This window comes from Crinia signifera, chromosome 1 (assembly GCF_055691185.1).
Source record: "Crinia signifera chromosome 1, ASM5569118v1, whole genome shotgun sequence".
NCBI classification, from domain to species: Eukaryota; Metazoa; Chordata; class Amphibia; order Anura; family Myobatrachidae; genus Crinia; species Crinia signifera.
The window spans coordinates 57,599,400-57,616,099 of record NC_139217.1 but is presented as its reverse complement, the minus strand read 5'-3'; the positions used below and the strand labels follow the sequence as shown (position 1 = coordinate 57,616,099).

Below are 16,700 nucleotides of genomic sequence, written 5' to 3'. Positions count from 1 at the left end.
TGGGTTCCTGGGTCTCCAACTGTCCACTGAAAGTATAGGAAAGGGGGACGGGACCACAACCCACTTCTGAATTTGTACTGAAAACCTCATTTAGGAGACTGTTGAGCCTATATTTGGCTAAAATTCCAACATGGCCAAATTAAGGTTTTGCGCTTTCAAATTATTTCAGGTTTTTAGAACAGGTGACTGTCACTGCTGAGCTAGGATGTCAGACGCCAATGTTATACCCTATTTACACTGATTAATATACTCTATTATTGTCCGGTCGACCAGTGTGAAGCCTCAGTAGAATTGATAATCTTGGTCCAGTGATCTGGCACTGCAACTAATACCACTTTCACATCGCAGACCCGTTTTAAAAACCGGTATTTTAAAACGGTAATTAAAACGGGTCAGAGCCTTAATAGTGGCCAGATTACTGTTTTAAATGCAGGTTAAGTGTCATTCACATTGCAGTTGAAACGTTTCATTCTGAACACATTTCAAGGCAGAGTGTGACCATTGCCTGTCATTATGTGACCTACGGATACCTGTGCTGGGACAAAGGTGAGCCGCGTCTGGGACACCAGCAGTCCTTGTATGGAGATCTGATGGAAGATGTGGATGAAGTCCGGGGAGTGGGGCACCAGCCTCACATTATATTCATACTGGCTGAAGATCAGGGATACCGTGACATTGGGTACCACGGATCTGAGATCAGGACCCCGACACTGGATAGATTAGCTGCGCAGGGAGTAAAGCTGGAGAACTACTATGTGCAGCCGATCTGCTCCCCCTCCAGGAGTCAGTTCATCACTAGGAAGTAAGTGCCGAGTGAGTGAGTGTTCTCACACAGGATATCAGTGCTTGTGCTTGTGTTGTTTGCCTGAAATACCGTTTCAGACACATTGTACACATTCACATTGCACAAAAAACGGCAAGGAACCGTGTAGGACTCTGCTTTTTACACGGTTCGAAATGCCAGTTAACTTAAAACGGTAAATCGGCTGTGGTGCATTCACACTGCAGCCTTAAACGTTTTAAAAAGGGAAAAAAACGGCAATATACCGTTTTAAAAGTGCGATGTGAAAGGGGTATGAGGAAGCAAGCAAGGTTCAATATACATAGAACCAAGGTAATGGGGCAGGGGAAACAGACTTTGGAGCTATTTGCATCAGACTAGTTGAAACTGGTAACTGACAAAAAATGGTTGGGTTTGAGGCACTGGCTGATTAGGTCATTCCCGCAGAGACAGCACATAGTAACAAGTTATGATGACAGAGCGCAGACAGCTTGACCCACATCTATAGGGTTTTGCAGGGTTGATCCAGGTTCAATGTAAAAACAACAGTTGACAGACCTAACCAGTGGCAGCCAAACAGGGGAGGAACAGCAACTGCCATTCCAAACTGACTCACTGGCAGTTGGTGTGTCTCCTTTATTTGAATTTTGAAGTAAGCCCCAGCTCTGAAGTCACCACTGGAAATAACCCAGGACGCAGTGCAATATAAATGGAGTCAGAAGCCAGGTCCGACCCAGGATTTAAGTATAAAAGAAGTAGTAGTGAAATGTTAATGGTGCACTCATTGTAACAAACTCCAGGAGACCCCCCATAAAATATGTGACTTCTCTGAGGGGAGAATCACATCCTCCCGTGAGCCACCCAGGAGGCTCAAATGCGATTTTGCACTTGATGTGCCATTTTTAACATGCAATTTATCGCATGTAAAAAGTCTCTGGGAGCTGCAGCGACGGCGGGGGCAGGAGAATAAAACAAAAACAACATTCAAAAGAATGGGCGGACGCTGATTGGCTCAGCAGCCACCCATTCTACATGCCAGTAGGCTCACACCTACGGATGGAATTTAACAATTTGGGGCAGTTTCTCGGCCTGAACTCGCTGAAATCGCAAATTGCATAGTGTATGAGGGCCTTAAGAGTTTGCCACCTAGAGCAACACCTATGCCCACATAGGATCCAGATCAAGGATCGATTAAGCCTAGATTAAAAGTCAATAGGTCAACATGGCCAAAACAAAACAAAAAAAAAAATCCTCCCGTTACCATCCACATCCACTACAAGTGGGATTGGAAAAGTTTACAAGCAAAGCGGCAGTGGAGCACCTTGGCTGAAGCATGGTGAGCGAAAAAGCCATGGGAGGGGTCACGGTCAACACTGACAACAAAAGTTCCATGAAAACCGCATGTCGACCTAATATACCACACACATTCCCCATTTACTGGAGCCAAAAGCTGAATAATGGCAGTTTAGAACATAATGTTCTCCGATACAGACTTCATGTGCTACCTGGGGTTATAATACTTTGTCTAACATTCCGGGCAGGGAATTATACAGCACTAACACATGACTACGAGAACCGCAAGCCTCTTCATAGCTATATAAGCAGCAGCATCCAGGTTATCACTATGAAAAACATCCCTATAAAAGGAGGGTATAACACCCGCTCAATGAGACAATAGATCTGAATGGCTGCCAAAAGATGAAATCCAGCTCAATTGATTCACAGATACAGAACATTGATCCGGAATATCATTTACTCGCAGATAGCGGGAGCCTTATTTTCACCGGACGCGACCGCTCCTGAAGCAGCTGTATCAGTCAGCTGGAAAATTGAATGTGATGTAAGAAGGGTTTATGGCAGCACACAGTGACGGAAACAGGAACATGAAGAATGAGAACACACAGACGGAAATGAGTTCTAGTGGAAACGTCGATGTCCCTGGTAGCAGCGGCAGATGAGAGGTCACTCGGACGCTGCAAGACTTCACAAAGCGTCTAACTACAGACAAAGAAGGATTTTCCAAACTATGGCCCCCAGCTGTTGTGAAACTACAAGTCCCAGCATGCCTTGCCACGGTTTTGCTATTAGGGAATGCTAAAACTGTGGCAAAGCATGCTGGGATGTGTAGTTTCACAACAGCTGGAGGGCCACAGTTTGGACATGCCTGGTTTAGATAGTGAGGTTGCAATCAGACACAGTCCTTGCAATCAGACACAAACTTGGACATGAGGGGAGGGCATGCACAGGGGTATCTGCCGGTGTTGGCATGCACGTCTGTGGGCATGTGCACACACCTGCTAATCACACTTAAATTGGGACCAGAGGGAATGAATGCTGCCATGCATAACGCTATGAAGCGCCACAGCAACAACACAGTAGGACACGTCTGTAGAATAAAGTCGCTGCTTTCAGACCGCAAAACTGGCTTTGACCAGGTATTTTAAGTTTTTAAAAGCGGGTCTGCCAGCTAAAACCCCTTTCACACTGCATGTCTTTAAACTGTATTTCAATGCAGTTTTTGTTCCTTCACAACAATGAACCCGTTTTTACCCAAAGAAAACAGTGGATGAAAAAAAAAAAAAAAAAAAACGGGTCTGAAATGGGTAGGACCCTGCTTTATTACAGTTTAGAAATACCAGTTCAATAGAACTGGTAAATTCACTCTGCACAAATTACCGTTTTGAAACAGTAAAAAAAAATGGCAAAATAACGAGTAAAAAGTGCGGTCTGAAAGGGGCATTAATCTGCTCCTATTTGCCCACGAAGATGCATAATTGGTACTCTTTACTTAGAACGGCGCCCACGATTTTGATCGTGGGCATCGTTAGTAAAAAATCTCGGCCATCTCGGACATTGAATGCACTAAAAAATCGGGTGCGAAGCGACCGACGAGATGCCCGCGATTTCCCATAGGGAACAATGTTAAATGTCTCAATTGACCCAATTTTCCTGTTCAATGCCTCAATTGACCCGATTTTTCCATAGGAAACAATGTTAAATGGGCCACAGAGGCCAAATAGGCACCCTGAAGTGTATAATGGCCACCCGAATTGTTAACGCCACCCCACGATCAACCCGAAGCGTGGCGAGCGCAGCGGTACGCGTCCTACGACCTTTTCATACCCCCACTATCCACGTCGGCGTGGAGTTGAGAATAGAAAGTGTGGCGAGCGCAGCGAGCCACCGAGCCCGAAGCGTGGCGAGCGCAGCGAGCGCAGCGAGCCCCGCGAGGGGACGCGGACAGCTGTGAAGCCCGCGAGGGGACGCGGATACCTGTGAAGCCCGCGAGGGGACGCGGACAGCTGTGAAGCCCGCGAGGGGACGCGGACAGCTGTGAAGCCCGCGAGGGGACGCGGACAGCTGTGAAGCCCGCGAGGGGACGCGGACAGCTGTGAAGCCCGCGAGGGGACGCGGACAGCTGTGAAGGTATCCGCGTCCCCTCGCGGGGCTCGCCACGCTGCGCTCGCCACACTTTCTATTCTCAACTCCACGCCGACGTGGATAGTGGGGGTATGAAAAGGTCGTAGGACGCGGGCTCGCTGCGCTCGCCACGCTTCGGGTTGACGTTGATCGTGGGGTGGCGTTAACAATTCGGGTGGCCATTATACACTTCAGGGTGCCTATTTGGCCTCTGTGGCCCATTTAACATTGTTTCCTATGGAAAAATCGGGTCAATTGAGGCATTGAACAGGAAAATCGGGTCAATTGAGACATTTAACATTGTTCCCTATGGGAAATCGCGGGCATCGCGTCGGTCGCATCGCACCCGATTTTTTAGTGCATTCAATGCCCGAGATGGCCATGATGGGCGCCCTTCTAAGTAAAGAGTACCGCATAATTTAAGAAAATTGCTCCCATGGTCTCCCTTTATACTTATTTTAGTTAATAGGTGCATCATAAGTGCCGTAAGTTAGTGCATACTTTATCCATAAAAGTGGTATAATAAGTTGTGAGAGATTCTATAGCTGTGATTGGGAGAAGAGATCATGTTGCTCGGCGAGATCCTTCAGTGTTTCATAATATACAAATACTCTAAATATATTGCTAGAGGCGCAAAAGCCAGTTTTCGCATAGAAATTACATTTTATTGTACCACAGCACCCTCCAGTGGACATTGTGAGAAAGTGCTGGAGACTTTTATTTATTTATTTATTTGTGAAAATCACCAAAATCGTTGACACGGGCTGCAAAAAGCCCTCTTAAAACATAGTATCATCAATATCAGTAGAGTATACAATAATACATTTATAAAGAGTAAAATAAAATACACAATAGGCACCAATATCACTGGACAAAGCAATTAATGATCATAGCAAAGAAAAAAAAATAAAGAAAAAATTAGAATAAAGAAGTTTGAAAAAGTAATACCACCGAGTGAATTAACGCATACCCTCAACATTCTTGAGAAAAGAAGGAAACAGTAGCCTAGAACTACCCATACCTCAAACTTCGCCCACCCAGTCTAATCTTAATCCTCCCTCTAGTGCAGGCATGTCCAATTTATGGCCCTCCATCTGCTGTGAAACTACATATCCCAGCATGCCTCGCCATAGTTTTAGCATTCCCTAATGGCAAAACTGGCAAGGCATGCTGGGATGTGTCATTTAACAACAGCTGGACGGCCATAGTTTGGACATGCCTGCTCTAGTGCCTAAACCAGACTCTCCCCACAACGCAGTCTAATCGTAACCCTCCCCGGCATACTTACGATCGGGATAGAGGGTGCCAGGATGCTAATACGATCCCATTGGGTGGGGTAGTAGGGAGGGCTTAAATTAGGGGCATAAACCTCTAGTGACCTGGAATCACCATGTTACAACTTTGGCTGCACTATGTAAATGTTTCAGAAGTGATTTTGTATAAGATGACACCGGGCCAGTGATCTTCTTAACTCTTGGAATGCCAAGTGAGTTTGTCAAAATAGGTGTGAAAATTGGCAAACAAACATTTTTATTCATCATAATGACCTGTAATGGTTACCATTTATTGGAAATATAAAAAAATGTTGGTACTTGTTTCCTAAAATGGCACCCACTAAGCTATTTGCTTAGTGGGCTATTCCAAGTAGGGAAATCGCATCGCATGAGCCATTTTAGTGCCGTGCGATGCGATTTTTTTAATGTAATTTATTCACTGCTCTGTGTGCCCCAGGGGATCGCATCGCATTGCATAGCACCTCCTGCAAAATCGCATGCAATTTTATAGGTTGTACAATGCCACTACATTAGCTATACAATATGATTGTATGTCATACAAAGAGGTTTTATGCACCCCCCCACTATCCACGCCACCCCGAAGCGTTGCAAGCGGTGGCGGAACGCGTCCTCCAACTTTTTCATACCCCCACTATCCACGTCGGCGTGGAGTTGATTTTATATAGTGTGGCAAGCCGGAAGGGCGGTGAGCGCTGCGAGCCCCGCGAGGGGACGCGGAATACATGTAAAGTAATCCGCGTCCCCTCGCGGGGCTCGCCACACTATATATAATCAAATCCACACCGACGTGGATGAAAAAGTCGGAGGACGCGTTCCGCTGCGCTCACCACGCTTTGGGGTGGCGTGGATAGTGGGGGGGTACGTAAAACCTCTTCGTATGACATACAATCATATTATTGTATAGCTAATGTAATGGCATCGCACACCCTATAAAAATCGCATGCAATCGCATGCGATTTTGCGGTAGGTGCGATGCAATCCCCTGGGGCATACAGAGCAGTGAATAAATTACATGAAAAAAATCGGATTGCACGGCACTAAAATGGCCCATGTGATGCGATTTCCCTACGTTTGGCGCCGTTCTTTTTTATACACAAATTTTTTTATTTAAATTTATATAAGAAATAGACGCTGGTATTTTTAGCTGGTATTTTGCATCTCACAGATGTCGGCACTCAAAGGGTTAAGAAGCCATAATACAGGTTCTGAACTAACTTTCTGACCTTACATCTTCCTACATCACTACTTTACTACTAAAGGGGCAGATGTATTAAGTCTGGTACAGTGATAAAACGGTGATAACACATCAGCCAATAAACTCATGTCATTTTTTAAACACAGCTGATTGGCTGGTGCGTTCGCACCTTCCACTATATCAACGCTTTACCTGGCCTAATACATTTTCCCTAAATTACAAAGGGGGCGTAGCGCTACACAGTCCCATATAAAGTGGGAGCCTACTGATCAAAAACATCTACAACAAGTGGCAGGAAACCCTAGGAACATTTTGGCAAGCCCCAGACAGCATATGTACCAACAGGCAAGAACTTTAAGTCTTCACTAACCAGGAAAACAGAAATCTAATGTGCTATGTATGTAAACAGTATGTTCATAAATGTTCACGGAGGGAGAAAACAGCAGTTTCACCAGGTACGCCATAAAACATTGTAACAGTACATCACAGTAGTAGACCGGTTTACAGAATGTTCTTATTTCGAGCACAATAGGAGACATCAGTTTACAATAACACGCTTAATAAGGGTTTCTCATATGACGAAACGTCTCATCTATAATAACAAGGTAGACATTTAATTACAGCAGTATAAAGATCGGAGTTTGAGACACATTATTGTTTTGTTTTTTTTACTTGTAGCTATGTGGTTCCCAAAAAGGAAAAAACAAATACACTGCACAATGCATACTAACATAATACTTTCCTACAGGCCTGCATATGCGTGACTAGGTACAGTACTGCTGGATATGTAATTTACTTAATTCCTACTTTGCAGGAGACTCTCAAATGCTTCACTTTGATTAACCTTTATTATAGTATTATACGGGTTATGCGGCCACATGTCGAGCAGTATACAGTGGTTTGGATTTAAAATGTAAACTAAGAAAAGATAAATGTTTTGGGGGCTGCCACGCATTTGCGCACAGAGAGGTATCCCGGAGGGAGGGAACACCTCCCAATGGGACTGCCTTGAGTGACTGACAGAATGGAAATCCAATAGGAACTCACTGCCAGTCACATTGAAGCCAGAGAAATCTCACAGACTGCATCTGGCTTCACTTTAGGCAGAGACAGTGGTGGATTTTACCTGGTGGGGGCTGCAGCCCCGCAGCCCATAGGTAAAATCCACTACTGTTAGTGTATGTGGCCTTAAGACTTCTGGAAACTCGTTTCCCTCCTCAATTTATTTAATTCAGACTTTACATCCATCTCGTCAGCTCTTTTGGCTAATGTTTTTTTGTCCTCCTCTTAATTTTTATTCTGAGGGCATCCTTTGTCTAGTCCAGGGGTTCCCAATCTTTTTCTAGTCACGGCACCCTAGAGTACCAGAATTTTTCCAAGGCACCCCTAGGCCCCCAAAAATATATATCATATAAAGTAGTTTGTGTTTATATGTGCTTCTTAGGGTCAGTTATGTGGTAAAGGGCAGGATTTGGTTCTGATTGTACACATTTTATGATTGGCAGCCACCAGCATTGGTATTGTCCAGAAATAATTGATCCTAAATAATTTGAATTGGTCCTGGACGACCAACCCGAGGCACCCCTGCAAGTGTCTCGAGGCACCCCAGGGAGCCACGGCACACAGTTTGGGAACCACTGGTCTAGTCCCTTTATTGGTTGCTTCGGTGTTGGGTAATTGGATATGGAGGTATCACTGGTCTATGGCAGTTATAGTGAGTTGAATTCATTGCTCTGACGGCGAGAAGTGCCGATAACTTGCTGTCAGTGTATTCAACACTACCCCTGAGGCGGAGGTTCACTCGCCATTTGCCTCCTCACCTATCGCCTGAGGCGAGGTGAAAATGGCAAGTGCGGCCATTAAAATAATGAGGATCGCCACAAAATGCGCCAGACTCTATTGTCCATGAAGAACTGATTACAGTTAACGCTGTTTTCTAATGAAAGATCTGAGTGCGTAGTCTTTCCCAAACTCTTAGGGCCGTATTCAATGAGCCTAATTCGCCATGTTTTCTGGCGATTTTGTGCTATTTTCGTGCTGTACAGCAAATTTTTGACTAAAACGGTGAATCACCCTATTCAATGACCAGATGGCGAATACATTTCAAGGTTTTTTTCCCCATGATTCACCGAGTAGCAATCGCTATCTTTTTATGGTGAAGTGGAATGTGAACTTTTAAAATAAAGTGTTTTTGTTTTTTACATTTGGTGTCAAAAAATCAGGAATTTTATTCTGAGGAGGGGGCATGCTATTTTTATTCATGTGCTGTAAGCACATGAATATATATTTAATTAAAAAAATATATATATTTTTTTTTTTACACGAGCAGCCAGCAGGAGGCCGGAGCCGAGCCGCTCATTAGATATTCATATATTCACTGCACCCGATCATTACCATATGCACGATCGGGTGCAGTGAATATCTGCTTCCCTGCTGGCTCTCCCGGGGGGCAGCCTGTGCTGCCTGGCACCCGGGGAGCCCACCTCCCCCCCCCACAAACTTCTGGGGCAGGCAGGGAGACTTCCATCTCCCTGCCTGCCGCTGTCCTCAGGCTCCCTGCGGCATCCGCCGCAGGAGTTAAAATTCGCCGGTCTGGGGCAGCGAGCCCCTGACTTGTTGAATACTGGAGCCGGCGAGGCTCCGGAACGCGGCGGGCAGTGGCGAATGTGCAGCGAATCCTAAACAGGATTCGCTGCACTTCGTCATTTTTCTCATTGAATACTGCCCTTACTGCGTACAAACGCTCCCAATGTTTGAAATCTTAACAGACCTCCCCCAGCTCTGGTCTACTGGCCGCTGTTTTATTAGGTTTCAATGTAATATTGGGAGTTTGTGAGCTCCTATGGTGTGTTTGCAATTTGCATTTCACTTCTATTAGTTTTTGTATTTATTTTACTTTTTTTTTCCTCCCTCCTACATTAGAAAAAAATAAACAAAAATCGACATTCCATAATAAGATTCGGTCTATATTTTCTATATTGCGTAAACAGAAGTGAACACTGTTGTGGGATCCAATTTCTATTGCCTGCACCTTTAGATTTTGATATTGTATTGGCACTATTTAAAAAGCCATAATAAAATGAATAAAAAAAAAATACAATAATGGGGACAATGAGAGCAACACATTTCTGCCTGACAATTTTTATTTTAAAGACATTCATTAGCATGTGAATCAATTAATAAAAAATTATAACAAATTTAATGACACATAAAACACAATTTATCCGGATATGAAAATATATCATAAAAAATAGTCTAAAATGCAAAACTTGATAAGAGTGGATTTTTGGTATATCATATAACCTGCACTGGACGATTCAGAGTCCCGTGTAGAGAAGTCCATGTGTGAACCACAATGATGGGAATGGCCGCTGGAGGTTTTTTGGATGAAGTCCTTCTTTGAATTAGGGCAGATGTTACCCACGGAAGGTAAGACCTCAACGATGGATGCGGTTGAAATTTGTAAATCCCGAATGGTGGTGGTACGTTCTTCCTGGCAGTACGAACTCTGGTCCAGAAAGTTTAGCAGGCAGGTAATAGGTGAGAATCCACTGGGCACCTACGCGTTTCGCTGACCCCTGTCAGCTTTATCACCTTGATAAAATAGGGTCATCTGTCACAAAACGTTTTAGGGCGGTATTCAATCCACCGGCGGTGGAAATTGCGGCGGGTGTCTTTCCCGACAGCATTGAACAGAACAATGAACAGACTCAGCAGAACAGACCCGTCTTTAAAAGCAGTCAGGCCCGTTTTGCTGAGAACAGCTGTGGATTTCACAAGATCACAGCTGTATCTAGACGTTCCACAGCCGTTTCTCACGGCCACGCCCCATTTTTGACGCTTGGCAGCCGGGACATTGAATCCCACCTGCCGAATATCAGTTGAGCAGGCCGAGAATGGGCCAAGAGATGTTTGAAGGGAACATTATGCATACTCCAGCCTCAGATCGTCATGGCCAATGCTAAATGTCACCAGGAGTGGCGTAAAGCACAACACCACAGGGTTCTGGAGCAGAGGAAGCAAGTTCTCTTGAGTGATGAATCACACCTCACCATTTGGCAGTCTGACAGCTGAATCTGGGTTTGGCAGATGCCAGGAAAACCCATTCCAAAGGAAAGCAGCCAACAGTCATGTTCCGTAGAGGAGGAATAATAGAAGAGTGGTGTTTCCATGGCCTGAGCCCTTTAGCTCTAGCCAAGATGAAGTGTAAAACTACAGCATACAATGGCATTTAGAAGATTGCTGCAACCTTTGCAGCAGGAAACAAAAAGGCGCGGTACATCATAAGAAATGGTTTCTGAGTTTAGAGTGGAAAAACTTGATTGGCCTGAGCAGAGCCTCTCTAATCCTCTGGCTGAATGGGTGCACATGTTCCAAAATCTAATGGAACCCTTCCCAGGGTGGAGGCTGTTCTAGCAGCAAAGAGGGAAATAACTTCATATTCATCCACATAACTTTGGCATGAGACACTCACAGCCATTACTTAGGATACTCGGGTATCCACATACTATTTGCCATGTAGAGTACATCCAGCATTGTGGGTACTTTATCATATTAAGCCTCATTTAATGAAGTTCTGTTTCTGCATTAATAAACGCATTGGCTCATACAAGCATTACATAACTATATTACAGGTTATTATTTGGCAAATAATTACACTGGTTAACTCCTAGTTTGACTCCACTACTTTCCGCAACTTGGCTCAAGCTCAGCGGTGCCCAACCATTTCCTCTCCTGTACTTGATTAGGCGTTTAATTTAGGAGTACCTTCTTCTCTCGATTTGAAATATCCATGTACAGTAGGAGCAAGTTTCATCTTTGCTCCTTTGGCCATGGCTAGCCATGGCTATTCTATTGTTCTCAGCTGCAATACGTATTGTATTGCAGTTGAGAACAATAGATTAGCCATGGCTAGCCATGGCTAGCCCTGCCCAAAGGAGCAAAGATGAAACTTGCTCCTACTGTACTTATGAGTTGATAGGAAGTGAGCGGAATAAGCATCCTTATATTAAGGTGTATTGGCGGAGTAGTGTGCGTTCAGGAATTGGGCCCTTCTGTGTCCGGCCTCTGGCTGTGTACTGTCTCCAGGGTTTCTGCTAACGCCTGAGGGATTAAAGCTGCTGCTTCCTCCACCCTCGTCAGTGGGGCAGAAGAATGCGGATATCTGAGGGCAGTGAGGGTAGCTCCCAGTGGAGCTACAAGGAGAGGCTCATGATGCTGCAGAAGGAACCGTAAAATAAGACCCAACGGGAGACTTCTTTCTCCCTTACCAATATTATCTTCAACGAGTCTGCAGTGTACCCCAAGGGAACATGTACCCTGGTTTGGGAATGACTGCTCTAGTTAACTATACCCTCGGTCGCCCTGCATGTACAGGTGACTGAGAAGGTCACGGATAAGTGCGCATCGTCAGTGACATACATACACACTGGGTGATATTTTAATTATTGTTGTTCTGACTTGATGAAATCAGAAAAATCATTCCGAATATTGTACAGTGTGTACCCAGCTTAACCACTTGAGTGGTATGTCCTGAAATTTTCCGGGCTCAGCTGCGCTGCTGCAGCGGGCTGTCCCGGAAAATTTCCGGGCATACCACTATTTAGTAGGTGCGTGCCAGTGGTGCCTCCATCGTCACCCCTCCTGTTGGTCCCCCAGCATACCTGGCGATCATACGCCACCGCCAATCACCATACTGTAGTGACGCAGGCGGCAGGCTCTGGGATGTTCGGGGCGGCTCGGGAGAGTTTAGGCCCAGCAAAACCCACCACTCAAGGGGTTAATGTTAACAAGAAGGAACTGTGGGTTAAATTCAATTTAACAAAGTTCTCATTTTGTGGCCTAAACAGACTAACCTGCTAAAGGACTGATCATAAACACTACATAACGGATACACCTACATTATGTGGTAAATAATTACTAAGGTTACATACAGGGCCATCTTTAATTCCATTGCTCCATATATCTCTAACCTCATCTCCATTCATACACCCTCCCGCCCTCTACGGTCAGCTGACGACTGTCGTCTCTCCTCCACCCTGATCACTGCTTCCCATGCTAGAGTACAGGACTTTGCCCGTGCTGCACCCCTTCAGTGGAACGCACTCCCTCGCTCCATTAGACTCTCCCCGACCTTGCAAAGCTTCAAACGGGCACTGAAAACTCACCTATTCATCAAAGCGTACCCTTCCACTGCATAAACCAGCTGGTTCTCCGACCCCTTGCCTTTTTACATCCTGCTATCTAACCACCACCCCCTTGCTTGCACCTCTTGTAATCTGTCTGTCTCCCCTTCCTACTAGATTGTAAGCTCCTCCGAGTAGGGCCCTCTTCCCTCCTGTTGTCAAAGCCCACTTCTCTTCACATGTCACTCACAGCTCTCCTTTACTCCAACACTCAGTGACCATCTGCATACTCATCTCCATCATTGGCCTCAAGCCTCTAGTTGTATGTTGATTGAGTCCTCACTACTTATATTTAAGCTGTAATGTGTATTGAACTGTGGCGCTCTTTATTTGTACTGTATTTTTGTTATTTATTCAATGTTATGCCAAGTTTTGTCTCCCTGTATTGTTCCTTTGTACGGCGCTGCGAAACACTTGTGGCGCCTTATAAATAAAATTATAATAATAATAAGGTTAATTAATGTATTGCTGTAGTGGGATATAAGGAAGTAACCAAAAGACTTCAGGTAATAATAAGCTCTTGAAAAGAAAATCTTCAAGATGGCAGCCTTGTGTACAAATAGTGTGTGAGATGGCATTTTGGAGAAAGTCATCATTTTTAGGCAAGGCAGACAGTTTTGTGCAATGAACTTCAACATGTGCTGTGACACTGTACAAAAATCCACATTTTACTTCCACATGGAGAATCAGCTATCTTGTTATACACCTTAGGTATGCTGTAAAAAAATAACAGTATACTGTGAACTTAATATACTTCAAATAATGTCCAAGTAGGGAGTTGCTCTCACCTGCAGGCATTTATATAATCCTTTCTGTGTTCCAGTAGAAAATCCTTCAGTTTTCCAATGTTGCTGATCTAAAGAAGGACGAAAAAGACATAATTTAGTACAAAATAAAAACTGCGAACAATGTGACAATTGACCTACGATGACACTAAAAATTCAACCCCACCAGCTACAAATAATTAAAACAAAAAATATGCTGTAATCTTCACCTGGACCCATAACCAAAAAGTTGAAAGCATTAGGCACAACAGTGGCAGCGCGGCTGGTGTGTAGTATTACTGCGCCATTGTGGGTTCAATTCCTAACTGTATGGAGTTTGTATATTCTCCCCGTGCTTGTGCGGGTCTCCTCCCGGTATTCTTGTTTCCTATCACACTAAAAAAATATACTGGTAAATGAATTGTCCGTCCTTTTTTCGACGAGTTCACACTAACTCGACAGTCGGTATTCAATGTTCCAAGTGTCGGAACAGCCGCATTTTGTCAAAAACGGATGCTACATAGTCAGAATCGCCCGCGAATTTGACAATTAGTGGCCGTTTCCAACAATTCAGATTGGACTTTAAGGGGCAGACTTGATGGGCCAAGTGGTTCTGATCTGCTGTCAAATTCTATGTTGCTATGTTCTAGGACTTAAAAAAAAAAAAAGCTGAATCTAAAAGCCTTCAATGCTGTCGGAAAAGTCAGAATTGAATTAGGCGAGTAGCGTTATCTCCACCGGTGGAAATAGTGGCACAGATTGAATACCCCCATGAAGCTCCTCTCAGACTGATGTAAAGTGCTGCAGAATAGGTCTGCTCGATATAAAGAACTGGTAATAAACACATCCCTAAGTGATGTCACTATTGCAGTGGCACCCAATGAGGTAGCCATAACTCCCGATAGTGCCACAGGGATCTTACAGTGGTGCAGGACCAAACAAAGCATTTATGGTTGATGTGATTGGCAGCCAGCAACTCTGCTTTTGCCCATCATTAGCTATATGGGCAAAAAGGATTACAACTCTGCCCGCTACCTGACATAACTGATCCCGAAGATGGCATATAAATACAATTTACTAAATGTAATCATTTTACATAATTTCTTTTTGGCCTAGGGGTACCGTGCAAGATACCGATATAGCAAGGTCTAATTATTTTGTATGCTCAGGAATATTGGTTCAGCCGGCTTCCATTACGAGTCGGTGATGGGGTACTCATCAATGGCTCATCCAGACCATAGTAAAACCAGAAGTAACATAAAGCAGGCACGGAAGTCCCTCATCTCTATGTGATGCCTCATCTGCGGTCTAATATCCATGCAACCATTATGTTCTTTTTATAAGCATCGCAAGCTGTATACACAGGTGCGATATGTACAATGTTTTATGCAGATATGGATTATATAGTCCATATTGGTAGTTTATATTACATGTATATGCCGAATTATTCCTTGTAATAATAATCATGGATTGTAGAACTTTCCAAATTTAAAAGAAAAAAACTTTTTGGGGGGATTTGCACTTTAGACAACGGTGGTGGTGGAGGGGGGGGGGGGGGGGAAGAGACACGGGACACAAACAACCAGTTGTTGGTGGCATACAGGAAAGGCATATTGGACAAATTTAGGGGTAGAGGTACCGAAGCACAGGGATGGGGAACCTTCAACCCTCCAGCTGTTGTGGAACTACACATCCCAGCATGCCATGCAACTGTTGTAGCATGGCCACATAGCAAAACTCTAACAAGGCATGCTGGGATTTGTAGTTCCACAACATCTGGAGGGCCGAAGGTTCCCCATTATTGCTATAGCACCATGAATTGTGATACTACAGCCCTTCCTGCTTCGCCCCTATATCGGTGTAGCAGGCAGCACTAGTGCTGGAGAGGGAGAAGGGCAGTGAGAGGAACTGCCCCCTGATGGCAATCTCTGCCCAACCCCCCACAGTGCATCAGCCTAGTGCCAATGTGCTCTGTCTCTCCTCCTGGCTAGCCCTCCGGGCACGCACAAGATCCCACATGCAGCCCAGGACATGCAACAGCCAAAGCCAGAGAGAGAGGTCTATGCAGTGGTGGTGGTGATGGGGTACTGCAGCCGTTGGGAGTTGATAGCTGCAGGTGTCAGAAGGGCCAGTGCTACTGACCGTTTATAGGACTGCCCTGCATATAGGTGTGCCATCTTGTAGATAGCAGTGTAGATATAGACAGGGGCTCATACAGAACATATAGTGAAGAGAATGTAAAAGGCATCAGATATGCTACTATAAGGATTACACAACATTTTTATTTCAGAACTTCAGGATCAAAAGAATTTGTAGCGGAACCGGACATTTTTTTCGTAAAGGGTGTAGTTGTGGTGACTAAACCAACACATCGCACCTTTGTTAGCACCGTGCCGCATAGCAAACAAATTGAGGATTCTAAAAAGTCTATAAATAGAGCTGGGAGGACAACAATGGCCTCTGCTGGGGATGAGGAAAAAGTTTGGGTAGAACCAAAATGTTGGGAAGAAATCCTGCGTTGCGTAAAATAAAGGCAAAATTCCTCCACAGAAACATGACATTCTGCAGCAAATATAACCGGATATTGAGGTGACAATATTGTTAAATCATCAACTGTAATGAGCAGTTGTATAAGCAATGCAAATATAAATCTCACCACATGATGGCACCAGAGTATGTATCAGGCGTCCGGCAAAGCACTGTAATGCACAGACTGTACACATTTCCTAAACGGATTACTTAGTAATATTTCAGGGTGTATCGATGTACAAACCGGTGTGGTTTGTATGTTCTCTCTGTTTGCATTAATTAATTCCCCCAGTGTAAAACCATATTGGAAACGCTGCTGAATATGGAGGCAAAAATAAATGACGACAATTGATATAACACACGTTCTACTTTGTATTGTCATGATATCAGAAGTTCATTTGGAGCTCCATGGCCAAATACAAATCTGTTCCAGAACCACTGCTGGGCATTTAATCAGCATTTTGAAGTGAGTTTGCCATACATATCCTAAAAGGGGCCAACACACGTAGTGATTTGCTGAGCGTTCTGAGC

The 16,700-nt window shown here is 44.5% G+C and overlaps 1 protein-coding gene across 1 annotated transcript in view; it reads right to left on the bottom strand.

Moving 5' to 3' along the window:
- STX18 (syntaxin 18) overlaps positions 1–16,700 on the bottom strand; it is a 105,582-nt gene that overhangs the window by 35,728 nt on the left and 53,154 nt on the right. Inside the window, exon 2 of the mRNA XM_083156412.1 lies at positions 13,665–13,732. Coding sequence (XP_083012538.1) covers positions 13,665–13,732 — 68 coding nt within the window. The remainder of the gene's footprint in view (positions 1–13,664; positions 13,733–16,700) is intronic.